Source organism: Parasteatoda tepidariorum, chromosome 4 (genome assembly GCF_043381705.1).
Source record: "Parasteatoda tepidariorum isolate YZ-2023 chromosome 4, CAS_Ptep_4.0, whole genome shotgun sequence".
NCBI classification, from domain to species: domain Eukaryota; kingdom Metazoa; phylum Arthropoda; class Arachnida; order Araneae; family Theridiidae; genus Parasteatoda; species Parasteatoda tepidariorum.
In genome coordinates this window covers 23156705-23173800 of record NC_092207.1, presented here as the reverse complement: position 1 = coordinate 23173800, position 17096 = coordinate 23156705, and the positions used below count along the sequence as shown (strand labels likewise).

At 29.4% G+C, this 17096-nt stretch overlaps 1 protein-coding gene across 1 annotated transcript in view; it reads left to right on the top strand.

The window, feature by feature from the left end:
- Window positions 1-17096, top strand: part of LOC110283236 (uncharacterized) — a 110676-nt gene that overhangs the window by 93008 nt on the left and 572 nt on the right. The window contains exons 60-70 of the mRNA XM_071179485.1: window positions 738-872; window positions 2687-2788; window positions 4062-4202; window positions 6770-6871; window positions 6958-7023; window positions 7158-7262; window positions 7380-7550; window positions 8866-9042; window positions 11996-12127; window positions 13381-13473; window positions 15438-15542. Of these exons, the coding sequence (XP_071035586.1) occupies window positions 738-872; window positions 2687-2788; window positions 4062-4202; window positions 6770-6871; window positions 6958-7023; window positions 7158-7262; window positions 7380-7550; window positions 8866-9042; window positions 11996-12127; window positions 13381-13473; window positions 15438-15542 (1329 nt within the window). The remainder of the gene's footprint in view (window positions 1-737; window positions 873-2686; window positions 2789-4061; window positions 4203-6769; window positions 6872-6957; window positions 7024-7157; window positions 7263-7379; window positions 7551-8865; window positions 9043-11995; window positions 12128-13380; window positions 13474-15437; window positions 15543-17096) is intronic.

Genomic DNA, 17096 nt, shown 5'->3' with positions numbered 1-17096 from the left:
CTTTTGTGGAATAAGGTAAGTCTTTTAATGTTATAGATTAGCAACAATTTCCAATTTAAAACTAACTATAGAAAATAGGCATGCTTTTACTAAAAACTGACTACTGAAAGTAAGCATGCTTTTAATTTAACCCACTGTGGCAGAAATCATTACGTCCAAATAAGAATGTCCCAAATAAGAATTTATTTAATTTTTAAAACTAAAATTCACTATGGCAGTTACGGTTTAATCAAAATAAATATACTTAGGAGATTTTCGTAAATAAAATATAGCATTACTCTCGATCTTGCTTTAAGTTTTATAAATAAATACATTTTTCATATAATAACAGTTACTTTTACAGTATAGATAATAATTTTTAAAAACCAGAAAGTGACTCATCAGAAGTTTTAATAATATCCTTTCTTTTATTTGTATTTTTTTTCAGATAGGATAAATTAAACTTAATATGAACCCTTAATTTAAAGTTAACTTATCATTTTATCTACTAAAACCTTCTTTGAACATTTTAATTTAATAATAATGGCTATAAAATTTAAATGCACGCAAAAAATATAATTTTAGCAACTTATTATTAACACAAAATAATTTTTTATCAATACTTCTTACTTTATTTAAATTTTAAAAAAATAATTCGAGAAATGAATTTAAATAGTCGAGTAAGATTTATTTTAAATATTTTGCAAATTTTGAGAAACTTATCGAAGCATAAACTGTAATTACCTTTATACTTACAGTCGGGAAACAGAATATCTAGCTGGAATGATATATTAATACGATCATTTTTATTACTGCAAATCCAACGAAAGCCATGCGAGGAAAATCAAAACTCTTTTGCCTTTTCAACTACTACAGCTGATGATGTAGACGAAGTAAATATTTGAATATTCCCTGTTAGTGTTGGATTACAGTTTTCTTTTTATAATGTCAATTTTAGGAGAATGAAGACATTTGACAGTTTATCTTGAATCTGATATTAGCACAATCTCGCCATATTCTTTTTAAAGTGTTCGAAATTTTACTGACGGCATGGATGAGTATAAAATTTGAGCCCTCTAGTTAATCAGAAAATGGTCAGATTTTGATTGAGAATAAATTTTATTTGTTGACAAATTCTACTTTTTCTTCTTCTTATATATGGTTAGGGAAATATTGATACCTACAATGACATCCAGCTTAAAGCTTCAATTTAAACTAAAGCATTAATAGAAAGTGGTTTACATTTTATTTTGACGATAAATTCTATTTTGCAATAGAATGGCAATAAATTTTATTTGTTTTAGTGAAGTAATGAAATGATTAAAACTTCACAAAGAAAAAAATTCTGGTAAAATTACAGCACTGTATGGTAATGAGATGCTTGGTAATGAGCTAAAATGGTCTCCGTATGAATAAAACCAAAATGTCCAGTATTTAAACTATTCATTTGGTAATTTTTTCGTTCATATAATAACTGTTTAAAATAAATTCTGGTTTTTAAAATTACAGTTCTTATTACTGCACGTTTAGTAAAAAATGCAAAACCCAAAAGTAAATTTAAACGAATAAATGGTTTTTATGTCATGTTCTAAGGTATGATAAAATTACCAAATCATATCGCATATTATAAAACCATATTTTATTGTCAATTTTACCAAAACCACTATCAAAGCACTTCGGTGAAAATACCCTAGCTTTTGGTATTTCTACTGGTAATTTTACGATAATCTGGTAATTTTGGTCATACTTTTTTTCTCATTGTTGCATTGTCGTCACGCACAGCACACGGAGCTGCAGTTTAAATTTCAGTAATTGAACTAGTCGGATAATTTTTGAAACAATGTTGCAAGACTTAACACTCACTGACTCAAAACCATGTCAATAAACATCTAATAAAAAAGTGTATTAATTCTTTAAAAATGTTGAAGTTTTTTTTAATAATATTAGGCTCATGATTTTTAGTTTTCGTGTTGAAGTAAAAGTGCATGACTTAATCTTTGTTTCATTTATTTCAGAGCATATAATGGCTTCTAAAAACTGGAAATAAAAATTTGAAATATATTTATTTTGTATGTGGTATGATTACAAAATATTGATCTAAGTTTGAGTCATATAATTAAGTAAAATCTAAGATCGTACAATTGAATTCAAACTCTATAATAGTACACATAAAAATATAAAGTAATACTCATTTAGCATATTGGGTCTAACTTGACCTTTTCACCAACCACCGGAATTACTTTGGCACTTCTCTCGGATTGCTAAACAATTCGATATCACTCACCAGACACTAAAATAAAGTAAGCAATTTGCTCTTACATTATCTAAAATTGTCTGGCATTTACAACAGAACTCGGACAGAAAAATTACACATCCTACGCCATCGAAAAAAATATTCATACATTAGGTGAAATCTTAAAGGAAATATCTATATTTCGCTTTTATATAAAAAAATATACAGAACTTATAAAGAAAGAATCTATCCCTTATCCTCTATCTTAAAAGAAATATTATTTAAGAGTGTTACTTAAACAGCATACTTGTACAGCGCACATACATACAGCGCAGTGCATACTTGCACGTAAGTGTAAGTATACACTGAAATAGGTCATTATTTACCTATTTAAGTGCCTCCTATTATTTACCTATCATTATTTACCGTTATAAGTTAATCTGAGATCAACAATTATTTCATTATTTTTTCCAGGTATCCAGTTTTAAAAAATCTTGGGATGAGCTTCTAATACTTATCGCTAAAATGGATCGGAAAGAATCGGAATGTTCAATGATACTTCGAAAAAGAGAAGAGGTATTTTTTTTTAATGTCTGAAAGGAAGTTTTATGTCATTTTATTCCGAGTAGAAATGCATGTTTTCTTGATATATGTTTTCTATTGGAAGCTCTATAAAATGCAAAAGCAACGCTTCGAAATTATTTAGCTATAAATTACCAATTGTTTCATTGTTATTCTTGGCATAATCACATCATAACTACGAGATATTTGTAATCTCAATTTGTAATCTAATTTGTAAAGAATTTTGTTAGCGGAAAGGTATCTGATGTTACACATATTGTGGTCAAACAATGAATAACGAGTATATAACGAAACGAATAATTAAATTTCTAAATATCCATAAATTATGAAATGTGTCTTTTTGTCTCCAATGAAATTTACTTCATGCTTAATTGACTCTTTTATATTTCGCTTTCCTTCATGGGAAAAATATGTAGTGTTTGAATGTTTCACTTTTATCATTGCTTAGAGAATAGTATTGCTATCTAGCAATAAAAGAGCGGGTAAATATATATATTTTTCGTCAAAACCAGAACCTATTTTTCAGGCCAATCTGCGTTTTTTTAAAATAACATAGTTTAAATTTAATGGTCTTTGCTACGCTGTTTATATACTGTACATACAAGTATATGTACATACAATACTCTCCCTTTATGTAAAATGAGATGTCATCAGTTGCAGACAGCAATTGAATTTCTTATAACTTTTACAGGAAAACATTAGACAAAAAGCATTGAAGATGTAGCAGACAAGCAGTTCAATATTTTAAACTCCAATTTATACTAGCGCTATATTTTTTGATATGCCAATGATTTTTTTAAAACTTTGAATAAAAATTTATCGAAACAGCAGTTGTAAACCTTTTAGGACTTTTATGCATTGCATGGTATTTCTGTTCTTCGTTAATATTAAAGAAGAGTGAACAGTAGTCCAAGATTATGAATAACATAAAAAAAATCATTAATAAAGTAAAGATAAATGATATCATAATTATTCATATATTCTCTTAGTGAAATTGCTTATTTATTAAACAATGTGTAAGAAAATTTGATTAATACGATGTAATTGATAAATATCAGAAAGATCTTGACTAGCTAACTCATGGAAGTTTGAGTGAATGATAAGTGAGCAACTTACCTTTAAAAAAAGGTACTAACCGTTGATTTATTTCTTTTTTTCAAAAAAAAGAATAACATAATAATTTATAATTAAATCAGTTAATATGATTTCTGTATCTTTATTTAAAAATCTAACATCAATCTGAAGTATTTTTCTTTTATATTTTCAGTCACATTTCCCCCCTACAACTTGGGAGTCAGTTTTCCAAAAAGCCATTGATGACTGGAAAAGTCAACTGAAAATTCGAATAAAAATAAGTAATGATGAGAAAAATTTGTTAAAGTGGCGAAGTAAACTGACGCCTAACGAAGTAATGTAGAATTTTCGTGAAAGTGATGTATTCTTTACACAAATGTTTATACTGTTTTTCAGGGGGGGAAAAAGGAAATATTCTCGATGTTGATTCAAATTAAAAAATGTAATTTGCAAAATAAAAATAAATGCTTAAATATTAAAGGCATAATATACATTACTTTCTGTCATGGAATAAAAGCAATGTTTATTTTTTCATTTTTGAGCAAACGTCTGTAAAGTCACAATTCGCCTTAGCATTAATTATATAATGCAATATATAACAAGTAAGACATGTATTTGCAGAATGTCCAACCTATTATCAAACATTTCCGTACCGCTGTTAAAACTATTTTGGCTTACTTTATAGCAATAACGATAATATTGGGTGCAAATCTTTATACAAGGTAGGATTCTATCTCATAAATGTTTTGTATGCGCAGTAGCATCAGGTGTAATATTTTAAAATCCCCTTACCATGACCCTCGAAAATGGTTCAAAAAATCTGTGCATTTAATGTCATTCAGTTTCGGCGGCGTGTATTGCCACGCAAAATAATAATAACGGTTTAAAAGTTAAAAGAACAATGATTTTCAGGCATAAAATCTGCTAAATTGTCTTTGCAACAATGGCTTTGGTTTGAGATTTGGCACTATCTTTCTAATAGTAATTATAGTCATGTCTATACATGGCTTTTAAAATTAGGCAAAAGAAATGTTTTCTAATTCTCTTTCTTGTTAACATCGGTTCAAATTTAAAACCCCTTATCAATGAAAACCAATGGAAGTTTACTCTTCTTTGTAGAAGCTCCCCAAGCCATTCATGCGAATGCTTTTTGAAATTCAGGCTCTAATATTTTTATCGCATGGGAATTCTTGAATCAATACCAACCATAATAAAAAAATTAGACAGTTGTGGGGTTATCCCAACTGAAAAGCTTTATCATCTGAGAGGGCAAACTATCTTTGAGTGAACCATAAAAAACGTTGTCATTCCTTTCCATTCGCTTATTTTATGGCAAGCACTATTTTTGCATATATTTTCACAAGTTTCCATTACCTCATGATATGTTATATAATAAGTTATTAGACCCAAGCATCTTTGTTTTATCTTACGAGACCTCACGAGATATAAATACCTTACCTTAGCTTACCAAAATTTACTGAGCTTTCTCTTTGTAAGTGAATATTACAAGAAATTGCTTAAATTAACAGCATTTGTTTGCAAGTGCTTAGTTTCAAGTTTGTTACAAGTACGGAAAGTGCTTAGTGTGTAAAAGTGAAGAAAGTAAATAAAGTAAAAATTTCTTCTCGAAAGTGAAAATCCTGAAAACTAATTCTGAATAGTTATAAACAAAAGTCCTTGGAATGGGATGTAAAATATATTTGTAAAATAACTTTTTTTTATTCAATTTCTTAACTAGTTCAAGAATGATTTCTCTTACAACTTTATTTCCTTCTTAGTTTTTAATAACGTTCCAAACAAAAAAAATTTTTGAGTCAGAGCTTGCTTTTACTTGTTTGGAGCACGTTACGGAAGCAGAGTATGACTAGTAAAAGTTTCAGTAGGAGACTAATCTTGATGCATATTTCCAATTTCAATTTCAATTTTTAATTAATTTATCAATTGGAAAGCAGTTAAGCGGAGGAGAGAATACATTTCCTGTCATACTTCAACTTCGAATGAATTATGATTTTTCTATAGCATTACTCTCAAATAACGTAAAAACAGATAGTTTCACCATCAATTATGTTCACTCATGAGCGAATCATCTTAGTTATTTGCAAGTGTTCTATCTTTACAACAATGATAAGGATGCTACGTAAAATCGTTCAGACAAAATGCTCGAGGCTTGAATTTTTACTGCCATTTCCTTATTTCCATATCATATCAATGACTTTAAGTCTAGACGATGCTGCTAAAGTAAAACCACTTTTTTGGATCTACATTAATATATTGTACTACAGATATCTCCTAAATTTTTGATTTTGTATTTTCTCAATCCCACCGTTTTCAACAGAAAGAGCTAACCAATTAAAAATTAACCTTTTTCAACTGAAAATATAAATAACTAAATCACTACACTTTAAAATAAAATTAAAATCTTACTTTCATTGATAAGCACGGTTAAAATGTCAGGGTCAGTTAAAAGTATTATTAGATTTCACTGTTAATCAAAGCTTACTTTAAATTTCTCTGTAAATTCTAAGTTTCTTTTCCAATGACTACCCGTATTTGTATTGATATTTGTCTTTCGAGAATCCGTAGGTTGACCATTTTTTCAGGGGAACTGTATTAGGTGGGTCAACGTTGCTCCTGCAGTAAGAAGAACAAATGGTATAGAGAGAGAGATGACGGGAAAAAAAAACATCCATGCCTCTAACCGAAATTCGAACCCAGATCCCTTCTGACATGGAGTGAGCTCCCTGATCACTAAACATGCCAATCGACCTGTAAATTCAAAATCAACTTTTACGCCATTTTAAACACATCCAAACAATTGAAATTTTCGCTAACTATTCTTAACACTATGTACTAATCGATGACTAAAAACTATCATCCAATAACTGTAATATTTTTTTATAGTGCTCCGACTACATGAGTGGTCACAGGTATGAACTCGACAGATTGTACGAAACTACTAATTTATGTGAATATTACCAGTTGAACTACCAGATCTCCTTAATAGTAATGAGTATTTCATTATTTATTTCTTTAAATAAACTTAATTAGATTATGCACATCTTACAAAATGATACTTTTTGTTGTTGCAGGAACTACCAAAAATAGCTAAAGAACTTTCCCCGAAAAGTTCTCCTACCAATTCTAAGGAATCTCCCGTGAGTGCACAGCTAAGTATTTAATGAGGATTTCTAATAATTCCTTTTTTTTTAAGAAAAAAGGAGTACTGTTGTTAAAGTACTAAAAAATAAGCATTTTCAATAGTTAATTTCAAAATTTTACTCTTGTATAGGCTTCAAATTGGGAAGATTTATTCAGAGCACTATTATGTATTCTATCTGATGGTAACTTATTAGTTAGAAGTCTTAAAAAAGCCGACATTCACGTTCGTTATCAAGTAAGGCACGTTAAATTGTTTGAATACGTTTCTGTTTATTGAAATAAAATTCTGGTAATAAACCAAATAAAAAGTATATTTTAAAATTTTGGGATTGAAATTTTTTTTCTGACATAGGCTGCTAAAATTTATTCTTCTTGGGAAGAGTGTTTCAAAATTGCTGTGGATAAGAGACTTTCTGAAGTACAAAAGGAATTAAAAGAGAGTGAAATATTGAAAAGAATAGCGACAGATCTAAGTAAAAGATTTCAACTGACACATCAGAAAAGAGATTCTAAAGACACCCCAGTAAGTTTTTTTTTCTAATGGAATTATTTTAATACTTGTTCCATGCGAAAGAGTGATCTGAAGTTTGTAAAAAAACGCCCATCATTAAGAAACATTTAAATATTATTTAAAAGGAGAACTTATTTTGACAAATGCATAAGCTCAGAGAATTTATTTTAAATCGCTAATAAAAGACTGGGCATTTTGCGATTGTTTTCTAATTTTCTACAATGCCGAATGCACTTGAAACATGGTTTCGTCATTAAAAATGAGAGCAAATATTTTTGACAGCCATATATGTCAAGAAAAAATTATAAACATTTTAAAAGATGATCTTCTTTAGTCCCGAACATTCTAAGAACGATAAAATAAAGGTGGAAACATTGTAATTTTTTCTGTAATTTTTCGATTTCCTAAATTCCCTAGAAACTAGTTTCATAATTAAATAAGAACGTCAATTCGTTTTAAAACATACATAAATGTCAAGAAACATTCGTGTAAAATTTAAAAGAACTTGTTAGTCCAGAACAAGCTATAATCAGAGTATGTACAATGCGCCAAAAAAAAATGGATACCCTGAATAACTTTTGATCTAATGATAGGATCTTCTCGTTCTAGGACTCAATCTTAATGGTTTGAAAGGGTGGCTTCAAATCTGCTAAATAATTAGGGCAAACGATGTCTTAAGCTACGTAATCAGACACAAAAATGCACTTTGTCGGAATAAACATAACTTTTTTTTTCGATGGAGCCAAATTCCTGAACCTCAAAATGTAGGGTGTTGCTGCTATCTGGGAAGTATGATCCCCATAGTTTGACTGGAGAGCAATCCAAAGTTTAGACCCCTTAATGTTAATTTTGCTTTTGCGTATTTCGCCATATTTCAAGAACTTTTTTAAGCGAATTGAAAAATTTTTGCTCACTTTGTACCGCTTTCATGACCAAAGTATGGGGACCATATTTCCCAAATTGCAACTGCCACTTATACTTTGGAATTCAGATATCCAGATTCGCTTAAAAGAATCTGTGTTTATTCAGAGAAAGGACGTTTTTGTGTCTGATTTCGTAACTTAAAATTTCTGCTGCACTAATTAACTAGCATATTTGAAGTCAGCCTTTTGAACCATTAAGATTGAGTCATAAAACGTAAAGATCTTAGTATACAAGTATACAGTGGCGCACTATTCACTGTTCGGAGAAAAAAAACGACTCACCTTGAATAACTTTTGTTCTAATGATAGAAACTTTTTGTACTAGGACACAATCTTAATAGTTCAGACAAAGTGTTTTTCAAATTTCTTTTTCTTTAATACTGCTTAATTTCATTTTTAACTAGGAGAGCTATTCGAGTGCTTCTTGGTCCAAGTCACTACTTAATAATTATGAAGGTCATATAAAAAGGCTTACAAGTGCCATTGAGACCAAAAAGAATGAAAAGTGCGAAACTTCGCAAGAAGCTGATGTTTTTCCTGTCGAAACAGATAAAGAAATGAAATTGTTTTTGGAAATTCAAGTAAAACGAAAGTTAATTATTTCTTTTAATAAGGGAACTAAATTTTTGTAGTTCAGTGCACCAGAATTGCTAAATAAAAAGTCCTTAATTGAAAATTCCGTGTTAACATTTTGCTATATACAAGGCAACATTTCGCTATACTAAAAGGTTAAACATTTGTAAATTTCGCTATAGAATCGTCACTTCGACCAATGTGTTTTTGTGGACGTGGTGACAATTTTCCATTCTCCATGTCATATCAGCTCCCAGCCATGTATTTTTTATGATTCTCACACTTTCTCATTGCTCTCGGAGATGAATATCGCGTTGTCCGGCTAAATATTCTTTTGATTTAGGGACCGAGTGGGGTACCAGGAACGGATGGTGGGTGTGAAATGATGCTTCATAAAAACTATTGAGAGAGAATTTTTAAGACTGCAAATTCAAATAGGAAATTCAATGCTTTATCAAGGAAAGAATGGAAGCTGGTATGACAAGGGCACATAAAAATGACCTAGCGTAAAGGGAAAAAAATTACGGTTGACAACGGCCACAGGATGACTAAATATAAGAAGTGGCGATTCAGAAACCCAATCGATAGTTATGTTTTGTCAAAAATGCAACCCATGTGCATTTTTAATAAAAAAGTTAGTAGTTTCTTTTTTTAATAAGATTAAAATATTCTGAATATTTTATAATATACTGAAAACTACTTTATTTCACGCTTGTGCTTCGTGAATCTTGAAATGTTTACCTTATTTTTAGGAATGCTTTAAATCATTAAAATTATTTAATTGGCTAAAAATTTAAATTTTCGAAAATATGGCCAATTTTAAAAATACTACAACTGGGCAGTAGCAAAATTTCTTATTCTTGTCCCACAGCGCAGCGTGTATAAAAATGCATAAAACAAGGTGGTGATTGTGTAGAAATATTTAAAAAATACAATCTTTATAACTGTTTAATATTATGGAAAAATAAACGGATTTTTATATTTAAAAAAAATCTTGGGACTCTTCTCGTATAACTCAACATATTATTTGTTTACCTACAATATTTATAATTGTTTTAACAATACTGCAAAGTTTTTGCAGTACTAGTTGAAACTCTTTTAGTTCCTTAAATTCCAAGATATTTTGGATCATAATAAAAGTGTTAATATTATTTTCGCAGTACTTAGCACTGAAATGTTAAATAAATTAAGTTAATATTATCTAATTTAATTTTTAAATTCATTTTGAAATTTCGTTTATTTAAATTAGATAAAAAAGAATTTTGAATTGACAATACATTTTATTCAAAATGATAAATGTTCTTATTTCTATTTTATTTTCAAATCTGCTTAACATTTGAGACATATGACAGTTGGAATGTATTTATTTGCATTCTCCGTACAGTAAATGTTAAATTCTCTGCATTGTTTGGGAGGATTGTTGTCCGTTTGATTACCAAAGGAGGCGATTACACTTTACATAAAAATGCATAAGGCAAATTAATGTTAAAACCAAATCCAAAACAATTTTTGGAGTATTTACATCATCTCACATTCTAAACTCAGTGGCGCGACAGCCCATAGAGGGCAAAGACCTACTGTGCCCATCTGAGTTTTCTTAAATAGGAGATAAAAAAAACTTGGCCTATTCTCATTAATTTTTACATAAGGTTTTTTAATTTTGTTATTTTGTAAAATATGATCAACTGTAATATCAAATGGTATTCATAAAAACTGAATTTAATAACTGAAATTTCATTTTTAAAGTAATTTGAAATTTTTTTTATTTGTATCACCAAACGCGATTTTTATTTCTTATGAATCAAGGTACATAAGGAACTATACTTTATAAACTAAACTAAACTCAGTGGCACGACAGCCCGTAGAGGGCCAAGGCCAACTGTGCCAATCTCAGTTTTCTTAACCTTAGGCTCTGGGGTGCAGAAGCAGATGTTCCGGTCAGATGGTCAGCCGAACGCGGAACCCCCCGTGTTTAGATCCCAAGTGTGCTTGGTACTCATTTATCGACCCACTGAAGGGATGAAAGGCTGAGTCATCCTTGCCCGGCCCGAGGATCGAACCAGGGACCTAGGGCATGACAGCGCAAAGCGCTACCGCTCAGCCACCGCGCGTCATCTCACATTGTACTTAATTAAATATAACCAACCAACACTGCATAAAATGTAATTATACTTACTTTTTCAAACATCAGATTCCTTCTGCCGAATCTGAAAAATAAAAAATAACACGGGGCAAAAAATTTCTGTTAGTAATCTTTATCTAGTAATGTTTGCACTGTCTTTGGTTAAGTTATCACCAATCGTCGGAATGTGGAATATGGTTATTGTTACGAACACTATTCATTGCAGAACGTCGATTAAAGTTCTCCTGGAATAACCTGGAGTAGTTGACAGTCTTATCAGATGGTTGTTGTGGATCATGTCACTTTTGGAGTAGAAAACTCAGGCAGTTCATTATCTTCAAACTGACAACCTATTTGTAATCTGACCAACACGGCTTCTCCATAGTTGTTTAATTACGTTAAAAGTATATGTAGTTGTCCATCAGGACTTACTACTGTTCCCAAATTCCACTTCACATCGGGTTTCCCATAGTTTCTAACAGCAACGTGATCTCCAAATTCGAAGCATCGCTTCTTAAATTAAATTTGTCTTCTTCAGATTTTTTTATTCTGTTTCTCTTCTAAAATCAAGTCTGAGGAGATCAATCCAAGTTCGGATTTATCAAGCAATTTGGCAGGATTTTTTATGATGTAGCATTTGTTACTCTTCTACAATGCATCAAAAGTTTTTGAGGAGAATGAAGACAATGCATCATAGACTGTATCAAAATACATAATATTAAGATAATGCACTTACTTTTTATGCCTAAGAAATAACCCTATTTGTTACAAAAAAAACTTTTTTTGTTAGTTACGAAATATTTTTATCTGTATCCTTTAAACACTTATTTTCCATCTAGCCGAAGGAACATAATCTACTCGGTAAAAAGATTGTAGTAAAAGCTATAGAATTGAAAAATGAAGAAATTGAAATGATGCAAAATAAGCTTGATCAGCTAGAAGAACCAGTAATTAGTGATACAAATTCTGAGGTACATTTATTTAATTTATTTTATAAGATCGGATTTTTTTTCCCGCACAAAAAAAAAAAACATGTTATGCATATGCGTCTATAATTCTATAATTGAAATACCTTGATGCGATATGTTATAATTTAATTTATATTCATAAAATAATCTATAAAAATTTAAATATTTCTTTGTCGCTCAACTGTGGAATCACCCATAGCACTGCCTTATAATGGTCCATTATCAAAAATTTTAATTGTTTTTAATATATATATAGTATATATAGTATGCTGTTTGTTACGAACTTGTGGAGCCTTAAGCTTCGTGTACTCTCTGTTCAACAACAGGATGTTGCCGAAATGCTTTATTTTTTTACATATATTTTTATGTATACTTCAGAATTATTGTATAAATTGGCCTTTATTCAAATTTTTGAATTCTGACAGAAAATTAGGATTGTGGTAAACTTAAACTATTACGGAATGAATATTACTATATCTATATTCAACCTTTTCTTTTTGTTGAGTTAAACTTCTAAATCATTTTTTTCTGATAAATCTTAGAACATGATTCTTCAAAAAAGGGCAACAAAGGAAAAAACAACTTCTGTACTAAGTCCCTATTTAATTCTGTAATTTATAATGCTATTATAAAAAGAATTTATTGAACTATGATAAAAATAAGGAGAAATAATAAGTCATAATAATTCTGAAAATAATTACGAAAAATAAGTAGCAATTATTTTCATAATTACAATTAAGATTTCGTTAAATCTTTTCTTTCCCTTGACCTAGTATTGCAAAAGCAAAATTTTATTAAATCTGTGTAATAACTGCTGATTCAGCAAGATAATTTGTTCTAGAAACAAAACAAAAATAAATAGAATATTAGCTATCCAGAAGTCTTTACAAATATATGACAGCTATTAGTAATAATTTTTGAGAATTATAATTAGGATTGTCTCAAATCTTAACTCTCATGTACTGTTAAAAAAATTGAAACTGTGATCAAATTGTTAATTCATGAAAAATATTTTTTAACATTGCTAGAACGGAGTAATTTTTAATACTTCATTGCTTTGGGTTCCAAATGGATTGTAAAGCAGTATTGTCACTAGTACTTAAGTGCCCATTTTACACTAGCAGTGTCGGGTAAAGTTTTAGAGCAATATCTTCATTAACATCATAAAAAAAAAATGTAATATATTATGCATCGTTTCCAACTTTTTTAAAATTTTTACTATAACATTTTTTGAATAAAGGCTATTTAATATTCAGATTCCTAATTCTCTACTGATTTGGCAGAAGATTGTATCCATAGCTTTGTGTTCCAGTGAAAATAAAAGCATTTTCAAACATTGGAGATTGAAGGTAAAGCAATTTTTTTAAAATAACATGAAGAACATTGATCAGATTTTATCATAGTATATCAAAATTTTAAGTTTAATTATTAATTTGTATCTATATATAATATATAAGAAATGATGCTTGAATATATGAGTTAAATAATTGTGAACAAAATGCTATTAATTCGCTTAAATCAGGATTTTATTTTCCTAAACTAACCAGCCCAATTTTTCTGAAAAGAAAAATTCTGTTTAATAATTACTTTTCAGTTAAAAATTAGTCTTCAAAATTTAATTTTCTATTATTTAAATCCTTTTTAGTTTAAGTATAAAACCAAACTAAAAAAATTAATTAATTTTTCCCAAAAAAACGTTTTAATTTTGAGTTACTATCGAACGAGAGTCTGTATTACTGTAAATAAACAGCAATATATCATTTTTAAATGTTTACTTATCATTGCGCTTCTGCAAAAATATATACAAGTTGTTCTGAAAAGATTGTCCTTATAAGGTATTTCTAAAATCATTTTCAAAAATGAAAACAAAAAAGTATACTCATGGTGAGTCTCTTTTTAATTGACCGAGGAGAGAGCGAAAACGCTACCAAAATCAGACCAGCTACAGCTCAAGAATGAACGTGATAATCAACAAAACAGGTTCGATTATAGGAGTTCTGAAAAGGTCGCCATTAGAACGTATTTTTGAATACTTGTCAAAACTGAAAACGAAAAGAATACTCACGGTGGGATGCAAATTATATTTAAGCTAGAAAAAAATTAAAAACACTATCGAAATGTGAATATTCAGTAGATAGATTCGGATGTAATTGCAGGTTTAATTAAATTGTGAAATTCGAAAATGTTTTGAATAACCGTCTTTCAATTCCTCTCTGTTTCGTCCTGTAATCGAACCTGTTTTGTTGATTATTACGTTCATTCCTGAGCTGAAGTTTGTCAGATTTCGGTTGCGTTTTCGCTTTTTCCTCTGTCATTTGCCCGTCACCATGAGTATATTTTTATGTTTTCATTTTTTAACCTCTTCCTTCTCGCCCCCGAGAAAATGGCGGATGAGGTTTCGCCCTCTATTTCTCGCTCCCTTGAAATTTCTGGGCTGGAGTGTTCAGTAGTAACGCGCCAATAAGAATAAAACTAAATACTTTTTTTTTGCCCGGAAAAAATTTTATTTCTCATTTTACACACCAGACGGCAGTACTAGCATACTTGTAAGGTAATTGTAGATAGTTAGTTTATTTTAAACTAGATGTCAGCACTAATCAAATGCGTGTATTTGGCAAAATAGGCACTTTTATGACCGTTTTCTTGAAAATTAACCGATCGTTAAGGGGTTAAAAAAGGATTTTAGAAATACATATTAAGAGAATCTTTAGAATCATCCTGTATATAAAATAAATTAATATGGGAAAATTTAAAGTTAAGTCCTTATGCCCTATGTTAAGTCCTATCTCAAAATGTTTTTATTAAAACAAAACCAGACCCTGTTTCCGTGATAGTTTTCACAATTTTTAAATAGTGTAATCATAATTATAGGACGAGTTATTATCAAAATTTTCTCTGTTTCTTTTTTATCTTTTTAAATAATATATTATGATTGCTAGAATCAAAAGCATAAAGGGGAATGACGTACTTTTGCAATATTTCTATTTATGATTCTAATATTATCAAAGCACAGAGTGTACATTTAAGAGAATGTTTTAGCAAAACAATTCAAATTTAATTTCAAATATTATCAGTGTATATTATTCTATTCAATAATGTATAATTTATGATCATAGCCTAGTAATTGTAGTAAAAAACGCAGTGAAAACAAGCGTATAGCAAAGAAAGGATGTTAAAATTTAATCGCAGTCAAAATAATTTTTTCGTCGTCTTATATTATTTGAAATAATGTAATTATTGAAATAGTGTAATTTCTTTCTTTTCTTACATTATAATTTTGCTAAAAAATAATGTTTTTCTCATGTATTTCTAGGAATTCCACCTGAATTGGGAAGAATTTCTCAATGTGGCAATGGAAAAAAGAATCTCGTCATCGAAGCATAAAATAGAGTCCTCTTTAGACTTAAATGTATTATACGTTTGTTTTTTTAAATATACAATATAAAATTGCTAAATTTTGTAATTTTGCAAACTAAGATTTATGATTAATTATAATTAAATATGATTCATCTTATAACCACGTATAAATGATGAAAGTACATTTGAAGAAAACTGCTTAAATTTCCTGTCTAATATTCAATAAATTGAATACTAGGCAAATGAAATTTATTGTGAAATTTATTAGAAAAACTAAAGATTTATATTTTCTATAAGAAATCAGGTAAAATTAGTAAACATACTTTTTATAACTTACAAATTATTTCTGTAAGACATGTGAGAAATGAAAAAGTTTCTGTTTATGCATTCATTTATAGATAAGGTGTTCTTTAATGAACCCTGAATTGACGTTTTTATAGTCCTTGTTTAAAAAGAAATCGAAAAAATTCGTGTGTTAGGAGTCACAAATAAATATTTAAGAAAGGAAAAATAAAACCGCTGTCTTAATAGTCGGAAGTGTAAAATTTATTTGCTATTGGAAACAGCGATGAGTATTAGAAATACCTCCACGTTCCATTAGACAATGAAACCTTTTTTTTTTTTTGCCTTCCGTCCTGTCTTTCTCAAAAGTGATTCGGCATGTTTCAGTAATTTTTTTCCTTTTTCCCCTTTTAAATATTAATTAGAAGCCTCTAATGAGTAAATTTTTCGATTTCCTTTTTGACGAAGATTCTAAAAACATGTATAATGAGAGATTATAGAAAAGGTAATTCAAAGATAAGATAAAAGAAGACGATGTTTAAAATGCACAATTTCATGACTTGCTAGCTGAAACAATGGGATACCAGCAAGTGATGTAGAGTGGCTTTCTCGATCCTGATTGGCTGTTGAAACGTGGCATTCATTAACGTTAGCAGCTGTTCTTTCCATTCTATTTCGAGTAAGTCAAGGCCATCAAGTATCAATTCTCTTAAGTGGCACATTCAATATTCTAGCACAAATATTCTTTCACTATATGTTTCTTACTTCAGACAAAGACGGCCACGAAGCCATGTAGAACATAAACTAAATATGCATCGAAGTTTCCAGGTACATAAAACAAAAATACATCATGGTTACAATAAAATAGGCAAACAAATAATAAATCTAAATTAAGTAAAAGACGTAGACAAGAAAGAATTATATTTCAACAAATTCGATGTGTGATACGACGCTGTATTTAATTAACTTCACATTTAATTACATTCTAACTTCTGTGGAAAAACTTAGCTCAACTTAACACGCCATTTTGCTAATCAACGGTCAGCTAAAGCTGACGTCATAGCTCACATGTGTGGGCATCCGTGATCAACTTCTCCTTGAAATGCAAGTACCTAATTATGTTTTCTGAGTTTGAAATATTATTTTTTAATAAAATGATTAATATCAAAATATTTTTTAAGTAAAATATGTTCTTCTGAAATAGTTTGTAAGTTATTTGTAATTCGTATACTAATTTTAGCATGTAACTAACAGAAATTATAAATGAAAATATTGCCTGTCTAAACTAAAAACATTTGCAAACGTTTTCGCATTATAGATGTTTATATATATA